Genomic DNA, 17,843 nt, shown 5'->3' with positions numbered 1-17,843 from the left:
TTATTATTCAGTGTCTACTTTTCATCACTCGTCACAGTTTGTTTTAAAAACAGAATGTTTTCATTACGTTTAAGTAGAATTGCTTGCAGAAGTACCGTTTCTTCATGGGGCTTCCCTGGTGATCTAGTGATCAGGAATCCACCTGCCGTTGCAGTGGACATGGGTTTGGTCCCTGGTCTGAGAAGATCGCACATGTTGCAGGACACCTAAGCCTGTTGTGCCACAACTACTGAAGCCCACATGCCTCGAGCCTGTGCTCTGCAGGAAGAGAAGCCCCCACAATGAGAAGCCCTTGGCACTGCAACTAGAGAGTAGCCCCCATTTGCTGCAACTAGAGAAAGCTGATGTGCAACAGCAAAGACCCAGCACAGCCAAAAATATATATTTTTTTTAATAAAATAAGGTCTTTCCCACTTATGTGAAACCCAAATACCAAAGTGATTAACATAAACCAAACTGGTGCACATGATTTTCAGCACTTGATTTGGATGTTTTGAGTATGTTGGCTGTCTCCCACGTGGTATAACATTGATCTTTCTCAGTTAATGTCTGGGTTTAATGGCTATCAACTTCAACTGGTCTCTCTGATAAGTCACAGCACCTTCTCCATACACTGCACAAATCAGTTGTGTTTTCTTGAAATAATAAAGTTTTCTTCTGTCTTCAGTATTAAAATGACTGGAAATGGCTACACAAAATTTCACCAATTTTGATAAGTTTTTTTTTTTTTTTATGCACACTGAGATGACAACGGTCACAATACAGTCTAACAGAATTGTTTCAAATGCAGTTAAAGACAGCTAAGCACTACCACAGCCATCTTATAGGAAAACTGAATGAACTTTTTGGCAGACTCAGTATCTAAAATGTGTTCAACATAACCAAGGTTATCTAGATTTTCTCCTATTACTACCTTTTAGGGATTTTATATTTTATAGTTTTTAATTTTACATTCAGGTATATGATCTGTTACGAGTTCATTTTTGTGGTGGATGTAAGGTCTGTGTCTAAATTCACTTTTCTGCATGTAGCAGTCCAGTTGTTCCAGCACCATTCGTTGAAAACACTGTCTTCGTGTGTATTACCTTTGTTCATTTGTCAAAGGACAGTTGACTGTATTTATGGAGGATCTCTTATGGGCTTTGTATTCTGGTTTTTTTTTTTTTTTGATCTGTTCATTCTTTCACCAATTCTTTTACACTGTCATAATTAATGTAGCTGTATCAAGTCCGATAATGTCCTCCAGTTTTGTTTTTCAACTTCAGTATCCTGTTGGTTGTGTCTTTTTGCCTCTCCATTAAAAACTCTAGAATTAGTTTGTTGATATCCTCAAAATAACTTGCTAGGAATTTGATTGGGATTGCGTTTAAAACCTATGGATCAAGTGGGGAAGAGCTGACATCTTGATATTGAGTCTTCCTGTCCATGAGCATGGAATATTTATCCATTTAAATGGTTCTTTGATTTCTTTGATCACAGTTTTGTAGTTTACCTCATATATATATTTTGTATGTGGAATCAGTACTGATGTCTTCTTTCATCTTTTGTACTAGTGATTTGTATCTTCTTAGTTAGCACAGCTAGAGATTTATCAGTTTGGATCTTTTTGAAGAACCAGGTTTTGATTTTGTTGATTTTTTTTCTCTCTTGACTTGTAATTTAAGTTTTGTTGATTGCTAAGTTTTATAGTATCTGCTTACTTTGCATTTAATTTGCTCTTCTTTTTCTGGTTTCCTAAATTGAAAGCGTAGATTTTTGGTTTTAAATCTTTCCTCTTTTCCAATATATGCATTTCATTTAGTCCTATAAGTTTTCCTTTAGTTAGTATCAGTCACTCAGTCATGTCCAACTCTTTGCAACCTCATGGACTGTAAACTGCCAGGCTCCTCTGTCTATGGAATTCTCCAGGCAAGAATACTGTAGTGGGTTGCCATTCCCTTTTCCAGGGGATTATCCCCAACCCAGGGATCATCTCCTGCATTGCAGCCAGATATTTTACCATCTGAGCCACCTGGGAAGCCCAAATACCCCTTTAAGCACTGCTTTATCTGAATCCCACAGATTTTAGTAAATTGTACTTTTGTTTTCATTTAGTTCAAAATATTTTTGTCTTAAAATTTCATCTTCAAACCATGTATTTAGAAGTGTGTTATTTAATCTCTGAGTATTTGGGGATTTTCCAGCTGTCTTTCTATTACTGAGTGTAGATCTCATTGTGGTCTGAGGACATTTCTTTTATCCTCTTTTAAATTTGTTAAAGTGTGTTTGCTGGTTCACGATATAGGCCCTCTTAATGAATACTCCAAGGGATCTTGAGAAGAAGGTATATTCTTCAGTTATTGGGTAAAGTGCTATATATATGTCAGTTTTATCCATGTGATTAATGGTAGTATTGGGTTCAGCTGTGTCTTTTTCCAATTTTCTTAAGGCTGAAGCTGTCCATTTCTGATAGATATAGTGAAGTGTTTTCAACTGTGATAGTGAATTCATCTATTTCTCCTTGTAGTTCCTATGGGTTTTTGCCTCAACTAGTTTGATGCTCTGTTGTTAGGTACATACACATTAAGGATTGTTATGTCTTGTTGGAGAATTGAGACCGTAATTGTTACATAATGCTTTTCTCTATCCCCAGTGAAATTTTTTGCTCATAAATCTCTCTGAAATTGGCAGCTCAGTTGGTAAAGAATCCACCTGCAATGCAGGAAACCTGAGTTCGATCCCTGGGTTGGGAAGATCCCCTGGAGAAGGGAAAGGCTACCCACTCCAGTAGTCTGGCTTGGAGAATTCTGTGGACTGTGTATAGTCCATGGGATCACAAAGATTCGGATACGACTGAGTGAGTTTCACTTTTACTGGGAAGCCCAAATGCCCCTTTAAGGGTTTTCTCTTGATCCTTGTTACCTTGGTACCTCTTTCTCCATCTGTTTACTTTCACTCTGAATATATCTTTGTTTTTAAAGTGAATTTCTTACAGAAAATCTACAATATGGTATTGCTTTTTCATTCAGTATGACAATCTCTTTATTAGAGTGCTTACTTAGACCATTGGCATTTAAGGAGATTACTGGATTAATATCTGCCATACTTATTGCTATATTGCCCTTGTTCTTTGTTCATATTTTTGTCTTCTACTCTTTTTCTGCCTTTTAAGGTTTTTTTCTTGCTTATTAATTTATGGCTGCACCGTGTTGTCATTGCTGTGCACAGCCAAACTTCCAGGTTCTATGAGTGGGTGCTACTTCCCAGTTGCAGTCCTCAGGCTTCTCTTGTGGGGACTTCTCTTGCTGCAGAGCACAGGCACTCAGGCATGCAGGCTTCAGTAGCTGCTGCGGGCTTCAGTAGGTGTGGCACTTGGGCTCTGGAACGAGCAGGCTTTAGTGGTTTTGGTGGGTTGGCTCAGTACTTGTGGCTCACAGGCTTAATTAGTTGCCCTATGGTATATGTGATCTTCCCAGACAAGGGATAGAACCCATGTCCCATGTCCCCTCTATTGGTAAGCAGATTCTTAACCACTAGACTAAAAGGCAAATCCCCTTTTATGGTTTTAATTGAGCATTGTGCTTGATTCCCTTTACTCTCTTTTCTTACCTTGTCAATTATACTTTTTAAAAAAACTTTCAGCTCTAGAGTTTGCAATATACAACTAATTCTGGTATACTGTCAAATAATGTGGTAGAGCTTCATTGGCAGTGCAAATATCTTGTAACAGCAAAGTATTCTAATTCTTCCGCTCTAGTCCTTTGTATTGTTGTCTTTTGTTTACATATAAGCTCCATAATCATCTAGTACATTGTTGCTAATATTACTGTGAACAAAATGTTATCAGTTCAATTAAAAATCAGAAAAATAAAAAGTTTTTATATTACTTTTACTTATTCTGTTTCTAATGTTCTTTCTTTATGTAGATCTGAGTTTCAGAGCTATCTTGTTTTTCTTCTCTTTGAATAATTTCTTCTAACATTTTTTGAAGGGCAGATCTACTGGCAACAGATTCCCTCATCTGTGTTTGAGCAAGTCTATTTCTCTCACTTTTGAAGGATACTTTTGCAGAATATAAAATTTTAGGTTTTTTCTTTCTTTTCACTATAAATATTTCACTCCAGTATCTTTTTGCTTCCATGCTTTCTGAGGAGAAGTAGGATCTAATTCTTAATTTTGCTTTTTTTTTAATTGTGGCTTCTTAAGAGGTTTTTTTCTTTATCTTTGATTTTTCTCACATTTGAATATGAAAAGCCTATTTAGGTTTTATTTTGTTTCCTTGGCACTTTTCCTGGTTGGTGTTCTCTGCGCATCCTTGTCTGTGGTTTGGTGTCTGACATTAATTTGGGGCAAATTGTCGTTACTACTTTACATATTTTTCCCTGTTTCTTTCTTATCTTTCTGATCTTCTCATTATGTACATATTATACTTACGTTGTTATTTAACAGTTCTTGGATATTTTGTTTTTCCCTGCATCTTTATCTTTTTTTTCTCTTTACTTTTCAGTATTGGAAGTTTCTTTTGACATATCTTCAAGCTCAGAAGTTGTTTCCTTAGCTGAGTCTATTTGGTCTACTAATGAGTCTATCAAAGCATTCTTCATTTCTGTTTTGGGGTTTTTGATTTCTGCTGTGTCTTAAATCTCTTTGATTTTTAAAAAATATTATTTTGGTTATGCTGGATCGTCTTTAGGACTTCCCTGGTGGCTCAGACGGTAAAGTGTCTGCCTACAATGCGGGAGACCCAGGTTCGATCCTTGGGTTGGGAAGATCCTCTGGAGAAGGATGTGGCAACTCTTGCCTGGAAAATCCCATGGATGGAGGAGCATGGTAGGCTACTGTCCATGGGGTCGCAGGCTTTTCATTGCAGTGGCTTCTCTTGTGTGGAGTCCTGGCTCTAGGCCAGTGGGCTCAGTAGTTGCTGTTCCTGGGGTCTGTCTAGAATACAAGCTCAATAGTAGTGGCAATAGGGGCTTAGTTGTTCTACAGTATGTAGGATCTTCCCAGACCAGGGATCAAACCCATATTTCCTGCATTGGCAGTGGATTCTTTACCACTGAACCATCAGGGAAGCCCATCTGCCATGTTTGTCTGTTTTTTCTTAAACATTCCATTTTTCTGCTTATATTACTCATTTGCTCTTATTTATTGTCTACTTTTTTCATTAGAGCCTCTTAGAGGGTGGAGATATTGATTAATATCCTCTGTACTAAGGAGGAACTTTGAGACCAAAAGTGAAGTGGGCATAAAGTGTGATTATGAAATTTAGTGTGGGTTGACAGGATCGGCTGGACGACCATCCATGGGCATTTGCAGCTGCACTTCATACGGCTGAAAGGGCTCTTCTAGAGATGCTTCGGGTAGATTTGATCTCTGTTCAGCTGCCCACTCATCAGTGTATGTCACATGCTGGATGAAACTGAGGGGGAATGGCACTCTTAGCATTTGGGATCGTGTTTGGCACTTTTTATCTGTGAAGTAGAATGGACAGCCCTGTACAGACCAACTGACCTTTTTCGTTTATCTTTTTAGAATTGTTATGTAATTGCAGAAATTTATGTTTAAAAACTGCATGTCTTGATGTAATGCCAAGGAGAGAACTTTGTGATAACCCAGAAGCCTTCTTCCTCCACCCAGGTGGATTATGTTACTTAGTGTGAATTTTGATCAATATGGTATATATTTTGAAGCACTCTGTAGATATTGATAAGTTGTTGTTTTCTTATTCAAAATATTTGAATTTTCATTGTGACTTAGTGTTTGAAACATGAAGTTTTAAAAGATTGTTTAATTTTCAAATATTGGGGTGTTTACAAATATTTATTTCTAATTTAATTCTGATGTAGTCAGAGGACTTATTTTGTATGGTTTGACATTAAGTGTATTGAGAGTTTGTATTCTGAGTAGCGTATGGTGTATCTGGGTTAATGTCCCATGTGAACTTGGAAAAAAGGTTTATTTTGGCATTACTGGATTGACATTCTGTAAATGTCATCTAAGCCTAGTTGGCTGTGATGTTTAGGTCTTCTATATCCTTTTCTTATATTCTTACCCACTTGTTATATCAATTACTGAGAAGTGTTTATATTTTTAAATATGAGTATGTCCGTTTTTCTTATTCTATCAGTTTTTGCTTTATATATTTCAGTATACTATAATTAGGTTTATATACTTTTAAGATTGTTATAGCTTCCTTTTTTATTTTTGACTGTGCTACATGACTGTGGGATCTTAGTTCCCTGACCAGATATTGAACTCAGGCCCTCAGTAATGAGAACTGGGAGCCCTAACCATAGGACCACCAGCCCTGTTGTGGCTTCTTTTTTTTTTTTTTTCTTTTTCGTATTTTAAAAATATTTTATTAAAAATCTTGATAGAGCAACATCCAGGCTCCAGACCCAGGGGTCAAGGAAATCTGTCTTGCCTTGGTTTACCGGCTAGGGCATGGCATGCAGCTCTGGCTTCCCACTTTTCTGTTCATGGGATTAGTAGGCAGCATTTTCATCTCTGGGTTCCAGAGTGTTCCCGTGATCAAGCAAAGGCTTCTTAGGGCCAGTCTTACTGGTTGGGTCCCAAGGCAGCATGATCTTTTACCTTGATGCCCAGCACACCCTGTCTGAGCAGCACGTGGCGTGCGGAGGTGTCAACATAGTAGTTAACAGGGTCCTCACTGTGGATCATGAGGCCATCCACAAACTTCATGGATTTAGCCCTCTATCCTTGGAGATTCCCAGACACCACGACCTCACAGCCTTTGGCCCCATGATGAACCTCAGCTCACCGTAGTAGGCCCTTCACACAGTAAGGCCTCCTGGGAGTCTGTAATGCAAAGACTCTGCCTGGACAATGGCACACAGATTTCCTGTGGCTACCTTTTCAGCATATAGCGCTACAGTGCACTCAGGGAAGCCACATCTCTTCTGAACCACAACAGTGAATTCCTGGATCCGCCAGCCCTCCTTACCAAGAGCATTCTCTGTCCTTGTGGCCATGATAATGATTTCTGTCCTGGTTGGTGTAACTCGGACCTCAACTCCAGAGTACCCATCTTCAGCCATCTCCTGAGTGAGAAACTCGTTTAGTTCAGCTTTGAAGATGCCGTCTTCTTCAAAGACAGACTCTATCTTGGAAATCTGCACTGCCATCTTACCTCCCACACCCCGGAAAGGAAAGAGTGTTGCAGCTTCTTAATTGACTCTGTTATCATTTTGGAATATCCTTTTTGATGCCTGATACCTTTGATTTTAATAATTGTTTCTTCCTTCTTTGTATAGTCTCTTAATTGATGTATTTAAACTATATTTAGTGAAATAATATTGTTGGGGTTGGAAAGATTTTTGCTATACATAGTATTCACAAGTAGATTGTTTTCTTTATCTTGGCAGCACCTTAAAGATTTATTCCACTGTTTTTTTCTGGCCAACATTGTTTCTGACAACAAATCTGGAGCCACTATTGTGTTTGCCTAAATTTAAGATGTCTTTTATTGTTCAGCTGGTTAAAAGTATTTTCTGTGTCACTGGTTTTCAGAAATTGGTTAGAATGTGCCTTGTGGTTTTTCCCTTTGTTTTTTATCTTACTTTGGCTTCATTGACCTTGTTGGTTCTATGTTTATGTATTTATCACATCTGAAAACCTTTCTGCCATTATTTTTGTCAGACTTTTTCTTCACTCCTCTGTTCTCTTTTGTGGAGTCCGTTTTGTTTATGCTGGCCCGGTTGCTATTGTCCTAGAAGTCACTGAGGCTGTTTGTGTTCTATTTTGGATATGTTGTGTTACAATGTCTCATATTCACTGCTTTTTTTATTTGTGGGGTCTAATCTGCTACTAACCACACCCAGTGGATTTCTTTTTTTCTTCTTCATTTTGGATCATATATTTTTCATCAGTTTCATTTATTTCTTCTCCTTCCCCCATTCATCTGTTTTAAGTGTTTATGTCTTCCTCTAACTGTTTGAGCATAGTTATTAATCATTCTTTTAGCATCTTTGCTTGCTAATTACATTGTTTCGGTTGTAACCTGTTTGCTTATGGGGTTACAGTTTGCTGCTTTCCCACAGACCTAGTTCTTGGAGTTGGGGCGTTGGACATCTGAAGTATCCAACCCAGTTGTGGAGCATTGGGTTTTACTGGTGTCCTTTAACTGAATATTGGAGCTTTGTTTTGGCAAGCAAGTTCTGGGATGTGTCTGTAGCAGCTTTTCTTCTTAGGGCTGCTTCATCCTCCTGCCAAGGGATTATCTTGATGGTTTTTCCTGATTATCCTGTGTGTTGAAAGAGGTGGCTAGATGGAGTTTGAACAGCTCTCATGCCTTTGCAAGTTAGTATCTAGCCAAAGACTAAAGACCACCATACCTTTTCCAGATGTTTGGCACTCCCTGTGAGATCTCGTTCCTTGCCAGCACTCTGACCCACGACTCCCAGCCCACCTCGCCTCCTTAGCTTCCATCTGACTCTCAGTGTAGCACAACCTCAGTGTTCTTGGTTACCCTTCATGCACCATTGTCCTCAAATGGTTCTTGGGATGCACTTGGTTGGTGTAGGGTCCCTTGGGTGGGTTTTCTGCTCCCTGGTTCCATAGTCCCGTGCTGCCTCTTGTCCTGATGTCTGCGTCCAGATGTTTCATATCTCTTGTCCCATTTTCTAGTTGTTTGTGGCAGGAAGATGAGTTCTATACCTTTTAGTACTTTATGACTAGGATTGTCACTTTTTTGGCTGTAGTTTTTATCCATGTGATTTTGCTTTTTGTGTGTTCTATGGCCATTTTAGGCAGATAAACTGCTCTTACTGTCATTTTATCTTCCCAGAACCCCTTATCTTCCGTTTAAAAGATAAGTAAGCAAATGGTTTTCTTACATTTTGGCTGTTGTGGGTTTTTTTTGTTGTTTTTTGGCCACATCTTGTGGCTTGTGAGGTTCTGCAGTGTTCCCTAACCAGGAATGGAACCTGGTACCTTTGGCATTGAAAGCAGAGTAGTACAGAGTCCTAACCCTAGGCCATCAGGGAATTCCCTTGTGGTTTAATTTCATACTTTATATGGCAGTTTTTCGTAAGTTAACTTTTTCCTGAGTTTGAGCTATTTTTTAATCCAGTTTTCATTGACGTATACTCACTTCTCTTTTAGGCCATGCTGGTGTATCTGCAAGCATGATGAAGAAAAGGACATCCCACAAGTAAGCGGTTCTGAAACTTGCCTTTTTATTTATTTATTTTTCATTAATTAATTTTTATTAGAGGATAAATACGTTAAACATTGTGATAGTTTTTGCCATACATTGACATGAATTGGCCATGGCCATGGGTGCACATGTGTCCCCCATCCTGAATCCCACTCCCTCGTTTCTTCCCACCCCGTCTCTGGGTTGTCCTAGAGCACCGGCTTTGAGTGCCCTGCTTCATGCATTGAACTTGCACTGGTTATCTGTTTTGCAGAAACTTGCCTTTTTAGATAGCACACTGTGGCCTTTGGTTACATGGGCTGTGAGGTCATCTCTGTGAGACCCTCTCTTGAACCCTCTGCGCAGCCAGCCTCACATGGAGCCTCGCTGCACACTGAGTAACGGTGTGCCTTCTTGCCCCTGTTCATCGAGGACCTAGCTAGCACTCTGCCAGGCACACTCACTTCATCATAAAATTTTCAAATGAATGAGGATATTGTAATGTAGAGAAAGCGTATTCATGTTGAAAGATAATTTTAAGTGACAAACGTGGTATGAATCTTAAATTCTGTAGGTACTAGAGAGTAAAGGCAACTTTTTTCCTTCCTGCAATTTTTTTGTATGTGTATAGTTATGTCCAAAAAGAAAATTTACTATCTTAAACAGCAATATCCACTGGTACTGTGGTACTGTGATGGCTACTGCACCGTGAAATCTTGACAAATAACTATGATTGTGTGAGTGTTCATCATAAGGTTGTTAAATATGGGAGACCCTCATTGTGACCCTAGCACCTCCCAAGACTGATTATACAATTAATTATTTTCAAATTATTCATATTGAAATGCTTGTGCCTCTTGGTCACCACTCTGTAGTAGCAGAAGAGTGTGAGAGTCCTCTGGGCTGTTATAGAAGGTCTGGATGAATAAAGGTGCCTTTCATTAATTGTTGGTAGTTAAACCAAAATATGTCTCTATTTAAAGGAAAACTTGGATATGTAATGTAAATATATGTGATACTCAGTTTAAGAAATGACTTGAAAAGCAAAAATATGAAGATAGGGCAAGTCCTGAGGTTTGATAAAACATTTCTCAAATTTCACTTATTTGCCCATCATCTTCACAGTTCTGTCATATATAGTGATCTAATAATTTATGTAATATATCTCCACTCATTATCTTTACCATAAGTAGTAAACTATCTCTTGGCATAAATAGAACGTAATGAAAAAAAAACTTAAATATAATGGGAGATGAAAGCAAATTACACATTAACTTTGCAAAACTAGCTTTGTTCATCTTTTTTCCCCTAAAAAGGAATAAATTCCTATGCATTTGATTTTTGAAGTTCATACATGTGCAGCTAAAGAATCTCTCATCCCATCTGTTACATGATTCAGGAAACGTGATCTAGGGCTTTAATATGAGGTGTGCTTGTCTCATTTAAAGAGTAGAAGTTTTGAACATAGCAAAAAGGAGAAGTTGAAAAGTTACCAGTCATTTTCCTATTTTTTTCTGATGTCAGTGCAAATTTGAGGATGGGTGGGGTGGAAAAAAACTGAAACAGAAGTTTCCGCATATCACAAATGAAAGCTGTTAACTGTTGTCCTTGAATGGGTAAGTGGGGATGATGGGTGGTGGAGAGGCTGGCCTTGGAGTGGGAAGCCCCACTGGCCCAGCTGTGGGCTTTACCAAATCCCTCGTATGCCTAACACTCAGCTTAACTTGATTAAGTCATGGTGTTGGACTGGAACAGTGAGGTTTTCGGGTTTTCATTACAGATGAAGTGTTTATAGCAAACAGATACAGGAAAGCAGAACTTGGAGCCTCGCTCTCTCCTTGCCTGCCTCCACTGTGGCCCTCCAGAGAGTAAGGTGCTCAGACTCCTTGTGTGCAGCCACTGACCCGTGGTCATGCCTCCTCTCGCTTTCCGTGTTGGTACAGGGGGGCTGTGCAATAACAACTCGATGTGCACATGCCTCTGCTTGCTTGAGAGAGTCACAGGAACACCCAGGAGACAAGGGCTGGCAGAGCCCATGTCCTGCAAATGGCATCTCCTATCTCCGTGGGTGTGAGGGGATTCTGGTAATCAGGTCCAAAGTGCTTGGAGCAGTGTCTCTGCACCCAGAAATGTTGCATAGCTGAGTCTCGTTCTCATTTTTTGAGGTAAATAGAAACTTTTGTGCTTCTTATGAGCCAGGGTTCTTGGTCTATTTTGGGGACAAGCTGGTGGACATTTCTTTTCTGGCTTCCCAGGAGGTTGTTTGGGAATTATCTCTTAACTGAAGGCACATCTTGAAGGCAGGTGTAGTTGGGGGCAAATAAGGTGGATGTAGCTGTAGTGATTCTTTGTTTTAGTTTTCAAATATGGATCTGGCTCTTTTTCTTCCTTAATTTGAATAGTCGATAGATTTACATTTCAGGGAGGTGTGACTGGGCTTTGGTATCTTTTCCACTAATGTACATTTGAAAAATGGATCAGGACCTGTTAACACACTGAATTGAGGATTTCTAGGGAATGTTTTCCTTTTTCTAAGACACCAGTACTAGTCACCAACCAAGGCTGTCACTGTGCTCCTTCCCCTCCTCCTCCTCTTGTCCCTGGGGTAGTCTCATTCATGACATCCCTTGTCAAGTAGGGACCTTGAATCCTTCTATGCGAAGAGAGTTTGAGTCTGTGGTCATCACATCTAAGAAATAGCTAGGATACAGCAACAGGACAGTATGATTCTGGAACCTATAGTAACTATTGATACCACGTCCTGTTTCCTGAACTGTATGTTTTGTTGTCTCGTATATGAAAAATATTTCTGTCACAAGCACACAGACCTAGATCACAGTTGGAGCAAGCATCTAAATGAACCATGGTATTGACAATGATAAACTGGTCAAATGTGGAATACTTTTTAATCAATTTGCCAGTAGCTCTGTTACTCACACCAGTGAAAGTGAATAGTGCTTTGGAAAACCCTTGAGGCATTTGGATGCTTGCCATGGACGTCTCTGAATACTCTCAGTGTGCACAGTGTGTAGACAAAATAATGAAAAGGCCAGAGTGATTTGGATAGAAAACTTGACTTTCTCCATCCTGTTTTTTTATTGTTGGTTTAAGCTGGGAATGCCAGTTTCAGCTGTAGAACTCTTAACAAGCAACAAGTACTAGAGAAGCAGTTTTTTTCTATTTGCTGCTGTGCATCTTGCAAAAAGACAATTATTTTGACTTAGTTTCTTTTGAAATCTGCTGGAACACAGTAAGGAAGCTGCTTTTATCTCACAGTATTAAAAAAATAAAAAAATTAGGAAAGAGATCAGTTAATTCATACACCAAAGTATGCAGTATATGGCTGTCATTACTGGTTTATTATAGGAGAATTATAATAGTTAAAAATGTAAGAAGTACGGTGCCTTTAAATATTGACTATAAAAGTAAGATATTTACTGATGAGAAATGGTACTCAACTTAAGTCATTAAGGGAGTCTAGATAAAGGGTGAAAGGCCTTTCAGCACAGATTTTGTTTCTTAAATCGACATATAATTAAGTTCTACAGTGTTCTAGGTGTATGACATAGTGTTTCACAACTTTTAAAGATTATACTCCATTTACAGTTATTATAAAAATATTGGCTAGATTCCTTATACTCTACAGTATATCCTTGTTTGTTTTATACACAGGAGTTTATACTTCATCTCCTGTTTCTCTTTTGCCCCTCCACCTTCCCTTTCCTTACTGGTAACCACTAGTTTGTTCTCAGGAATTCTGTTCTTGATGACAGAATAATTGGAATGGTACTTTCAGTACCATTATTTAAAGTATTGAGCAAAGTACAGAAGTGTTTTCTATAGTCTTGGTTTTCCTTTTTGGGAACTTGGATGTATAGAAGTTACTGTTTATTCTGGATCAGTTCTGCTACCAAAGGTGTGGTACCTAGGTGAGCAGTGCACTTGGAAGCTTGTTAGAAAGTCTTTGGTTCTTCTTCAGGCCTGCAGAATAGAATGGAACCCAGAGTTTCTGGGACAGGCTTGGGTAACTGTTTTCAGAAACTGTAGGTGATTTGATGCATGCCTGAGTTTGAGAAGAACTGGCCTAAACCATCATCAGAACTGATATCTTAAAGCACATCAGATAACAAAGTCAAGTAGTTTGGAAATTAATATACACAATTACAGCAATGAAAGGTGATTGGATGCTGTATACTTGGTCAACATTTACTCCCATTGAAACTATAGGAAAAGCTGTTTATAGCTTATGGAGATGACAAGGAAAGTGATTATAGATGTTTAGTTCTGGTTTCTCTACTTTTATCCTTGAATTGTTTGGATCCTGACACAATACAGCCTTTTATTTGCCCTTGGATCTATAATTCCATGTGTCCTCAGTTGAATGAGATGTCTTGGTATTTGTTTATAATATTGCTGTTTGTTTATTGACTACCTGGTAAGTGATAGTTAAGAATACTTTAGACTTTTTCCCCCAAGAAAATGCCAGGCAGTAAGGCTATTAAAAATAACATATCCAAGGAGAACATGCAAAGCAAAATCACCATATTCCAGAAACTCTCATTTTAAATTTTAAAAAGTTAGTTGCTTTAAATTGTTAATCTTACATCCCTTTTTGTACTGGCTTGTGGGATCTTAGTTCTCCAACCAGAGACTGAAACTCAGCCTTCAGTTGTGAAAGTTTAAAGTCCTAACCACTGGACCACCAGGGAACTCCCTGTACTGTTCTTTTTAAAAATATGTTTATTTTCTGTTCTGTTTTGTTTATTTTTGGCTGCACTGGATCTTTGTTGCTGCAACATGGACTTTATCTAGCAGGGAGCGGGGCTACTCTCTCGTTGTGGCACACAGGCTTCTCATTGCAGTGGCTTCGCTTGTAGATCGTGGGCTCTAGAGCACGAGGGCTTCAGCAGTTGCAGCACACGGGCTCAGTAGTTACAACATGCAGGCTCTAGAGTGGCAGCTCAGTAGTTGTGATGCATGGGCGTAATTGCTCCATGGCATGTGGGATCTTCCGGACCAGGGATCAAGCCAGTGTCCCCTGAATTACAAGGCAGGTTCTTAACCACAGTGGGACCATCATGGAAGCCCTATACTGTTGTTAGATTGAACTACCTAGAGATATGACCATCTAAGTGTGTTTTTTATCTTTTTGTATCTTCTGCCAGTTATCTGACATGTTCTTATTGTTTACTTTTATATGTACTATTTCAACTCATGTAAGTAAGCTTTAATTTTTATTAAAATTTTTCTTACTGATTTTTGAATCTGAATTAGTGATTAGAATTAAAAAACAAAAAAGTTTGTTTAGTATGTAATTTTTAACTTCTCTAGTATGGAAAATTTCAAATACACAGAAAAATAAAGTAGTAAATATTTTTTCACTCTTAACATTAATAATTACTAGTTTAACATACTTAAAAATATTTTAAAACAATACTTGTAAACTTTGGCTGTAAGGGTATTTGAACAGTTTGGACATTCAGGGAGCAGTAATTGGAAAGCTTGGCTTACGATTTTTAGAAGTATTGTATTATTCTAATTACCGTTTTTGACTTTAGTATTCATTGAGGCATCCGTTCATTCTTTTCTTTTTTCTTTTTCTTTTTTTTGGAGCTGCACTTTGCTGTGCAGCTCCTAGTTCCTCAAACTCGTGCCCCCTGCAGTGGAAGCTCGGAGTCCCAACCACTGGACCTCCAGGAAGTCCCATCTGTTCATTCTTTCCTGCCTCTACCTTTTCAATCAAATTAAGTTGTTCATTAAATAAATTTGGCAAAAATGGTATCTATATTAGATCTTTAATTCTTCTTTTAGAATTTAGTGAAATGGTATTCTAAAAATGAAATTACTCTTGACTAAAAAGGCAACAGAAATAAAATTTGGAATTTATAATGCTAATATGTATAAATCTATTTTTATGTATAGTTTCTTGCAGAATTAGGAATCAACTGCATTAATTTAAGCATAATTACAAATTGTATTTTATCTGCCTATAAAAGTACAGTACTTAAGTCATAAAAAATTTTGAAAATAACAAGTGAATGCAGGGGAAGGCAGCTTAATTATTTTTGATCCACCTTCATCCAGAGATGTATGTTTTAAAAGTTTTTTTTCCTACATATCTGTTTGAATGATTGTGTATATATTTAAAATGTGTTTATATTATTTCTGTGATTTTAATAGCTATGTAGTTATTCATCATATAGATAAGTATTACTTACTAAATCAGTGAGACCTATTGAACTTCATATTCAGTTTCCCGTGGTACAAGCACTGCTCAGAACATACTGTTTGCTGTAGTTTTGTGCTTGTCCATTGTTTTCTTTTGATCAATTCCTAGACATGAAATCACTGAGACAATGGATGCCAGATTATTTGTTCACTAGGAGGGTTGTATTTATTCTATAAGCAGATAGAAAATAGTACTTCACTGTAATTTACATTAAGTTTGCAGTTTTTGTTATTGATATAGAAAGATCATCCCACCAACAGATCAGAACACTGAGAAATCTCTGCAGGATACACAGCAGACAGGAATAGATTTATATCAATATAAAAGCTAAGCTAAGCTAAGGAACTCTCAACAACTTTGAGTTGAAAAAGAAGACCTCCAAAAAGTTGAATGTTCAAACTAGACCCTAGCGTCTATTCAGGTTAGAGACAGCACAGGCTGGCTGCAGTTCCCTTTGTCATTATGGTGAGAGAAACCAGCTGCATTAGGCAGTAGGTGTTCACCTTATCTCCCCTGGCTTGAAGTTGCCACACAGTCTCAGCTGCTCTGAAATTACCTAGGTCCTGGCTGCTTTTTCAGAACCTATACTTCATACTGAGAACTCAGAGACCCTGACTTGGCCTGAAGAAACGCATCTCAGCTACGGTTACCACTTGATATCTTTCCTTGCATCTGAAAATATGGACACCAAGAATCATCAGGCACCTGAGGAACTCTGACAGCACCAAAGAAAGTCATACATAGAACAGGAGAGTTAACCTCGCTCTCCTGCAGGTGTGAAGAATGCTGCCACTCAGATGGCAGCAGATGCAACAAAGACAAGGCTCAACCCAGAAGTTCATAAGGAATCCAGAAAAGTGAAAATTATCCTCATATCAGGTGTTGCACTCATTACAAAGAAAAATCATTTAAGATAAAGAAATGATCAATTCATATAAATCAAAATATTAGGTAAGATATTCAATAGATAGGCTAAAATTCAAGCCTGTTTTACCTAATTCAAGAAATTGACCAAGTCTTAGTGAGGGATACTTAGACACATGTCACGAGTCCTAGGGACATTTCAGAATCTAGGAACAAACAAAATTCTAAAAGCAGCTTGAAGAGGGAGATGGATTACCCTCAAAGGAGCAAGGATCAGATTGGCATTTGGTATCTGTGACTCTGGAAGATAAAAGACAATGAAAATACCTTTTTGCAATAAAGGTACTGAAGGCAAAGGGAATTTGAGCCTGCCTTGCATACCTAGGCAAGTCAAGGATAAGAACAAAATAACAGTATTTTGAGGCTTCCAAGAATTTGTAGTTTGCATTTGTGAACCCTGTCTGACTACCAGAGAATATATCTAGAAAAACCAAATATACATGAGAAAAAAATAAATGCTGCAAAAATTTGTTGCAAAAAGCAACAAAAATCCTCTTTGTTTGCTACTGAATAAGGGAATGTTTTTTAAAAATTATTTTTAAGATAGTAGCAACCTGTAGGCAAGTCAGGAAGCAACAGTTAGAACTGGGCATGAAACTGGTTCCAAATAGGAGGAGTACCTCAAGGCTGTATATTGTCACCCTGCTTATTTAACTTATATGTGGAGTACATTATGAGAAACGCTGGGCTGGAAGAAGCACAAGCTGGAATCAAGATTGCCAGGAGAAATATCAATAACCTCAGATGTGCTGATGACAGCACCCTTATGGCAGAAAGCAAAGAAGAACTAAAGAGCCTTTTTGATGAAAGTGAAAGAGGAGAGTGAAAAGGTTGGCTTAAAGCTCAGCATTCAGAAAGCGAAGATCATGGCATCCAGTCCCATCACTTCATGGCAAATAGATGGGGAAACTGGAAACAGTGGCTGACTTTGTTTTTTGGGGGCTCCAAAATCACTGCAGATGGTGATTGCAGCCATGAAATTAAAAGATGCTTACTCCTTGGAAGGAGAGTTATGACCAACCTAGACAGCATATTAAAAAGCAGAGACATTACTTTGCCAACAAAGGTCTATCTAGTCAAGGCTATGGTTTTTCCAGTGGTCATGTATGGGTGTGAGAGTTGGACTATAAAGAAAGCTGAGCGCCGAAGAATTGATGCTTTTGAACTGTGGTGTTGATGCTTTTGAACTGTGGTGTTGGAGAAGACTCTTGAGAGTCCTTTGGACTGCAAGGAGATCCAACCAGTCCATCCTAAAGGAGATCAGTCCTGGGTGTTCATTGGAAGGACTGATGTTGAAGCTGAAACTCCAATACTTGGGCCACCTGATGCAAAGAGCTGACTCATTTGAAAATACCCTGATGCTGGGAAAGATTGAGGGCAGGAGGAGAAGGGGATGACAGAGGATGAGATGGCTGTATGGCATCATCGACTAAATGGACATGCGTTTGGGTAAACTCTGGGAGTTGGTGATGAAAGGGAGGCCTGGCGTGCTGTGTGGTTCATGGGGTCACGGAGTCGGATATGACTGAACGACTGAACTGAACTGAGCAAAAT

General features: G+C 38.5%; 1 protein-coding gene and 1 pseudogene across 5 annotated transcripts in view; one reads left to right on the top strand and one right to left on the bottom strand.

Moving 5' to 3' along the window:
* Nucleotides 1–17,843, top strand: part of SPIN1 (spindlin 1) — an 82,032-nt gene that overhangs the window by 45,891 nt on the left and 18,298 nt on the right. For all 5 annotated transcript variants that reach the window (NM_001192821.3, XM_059889221.1, XM_005200923.5 and 2 more), the window contains one exon: nt 9,103–9,151. In NM_001192821.3, coding sequence (NP_001179750.1) covers nt 9,103–9,151 — 49 coding nt within the window. The remainder of the gene's footprint in view (nt 1–9,102; nt 9,152–17,843) is intronic.
* On the bottom strand, nt 6,467–7,124 carry LOC104969476 (small ribosomal subunit protein uS3-like; annotated as a pseudogene).

This window comes from Bos taurus, chromosome 8 (genome assembly GCF_002263795.3).
Source record: "Bos taurus isolate L1 Dominette 01449 registration number 42190680 breed Hereford chromosome 8, ARS-UCD2.0, whole genome shotgun sequence".
Taxonomy (NCBI): Eukaryota; Metazoa; Chordata; class Mammalia; order Artiodactyla; family Bovidae; genus Bos; species Bos taurus.
This window is presented reverse-complemented; position numbering and strand designations above follow the sequence as displayed.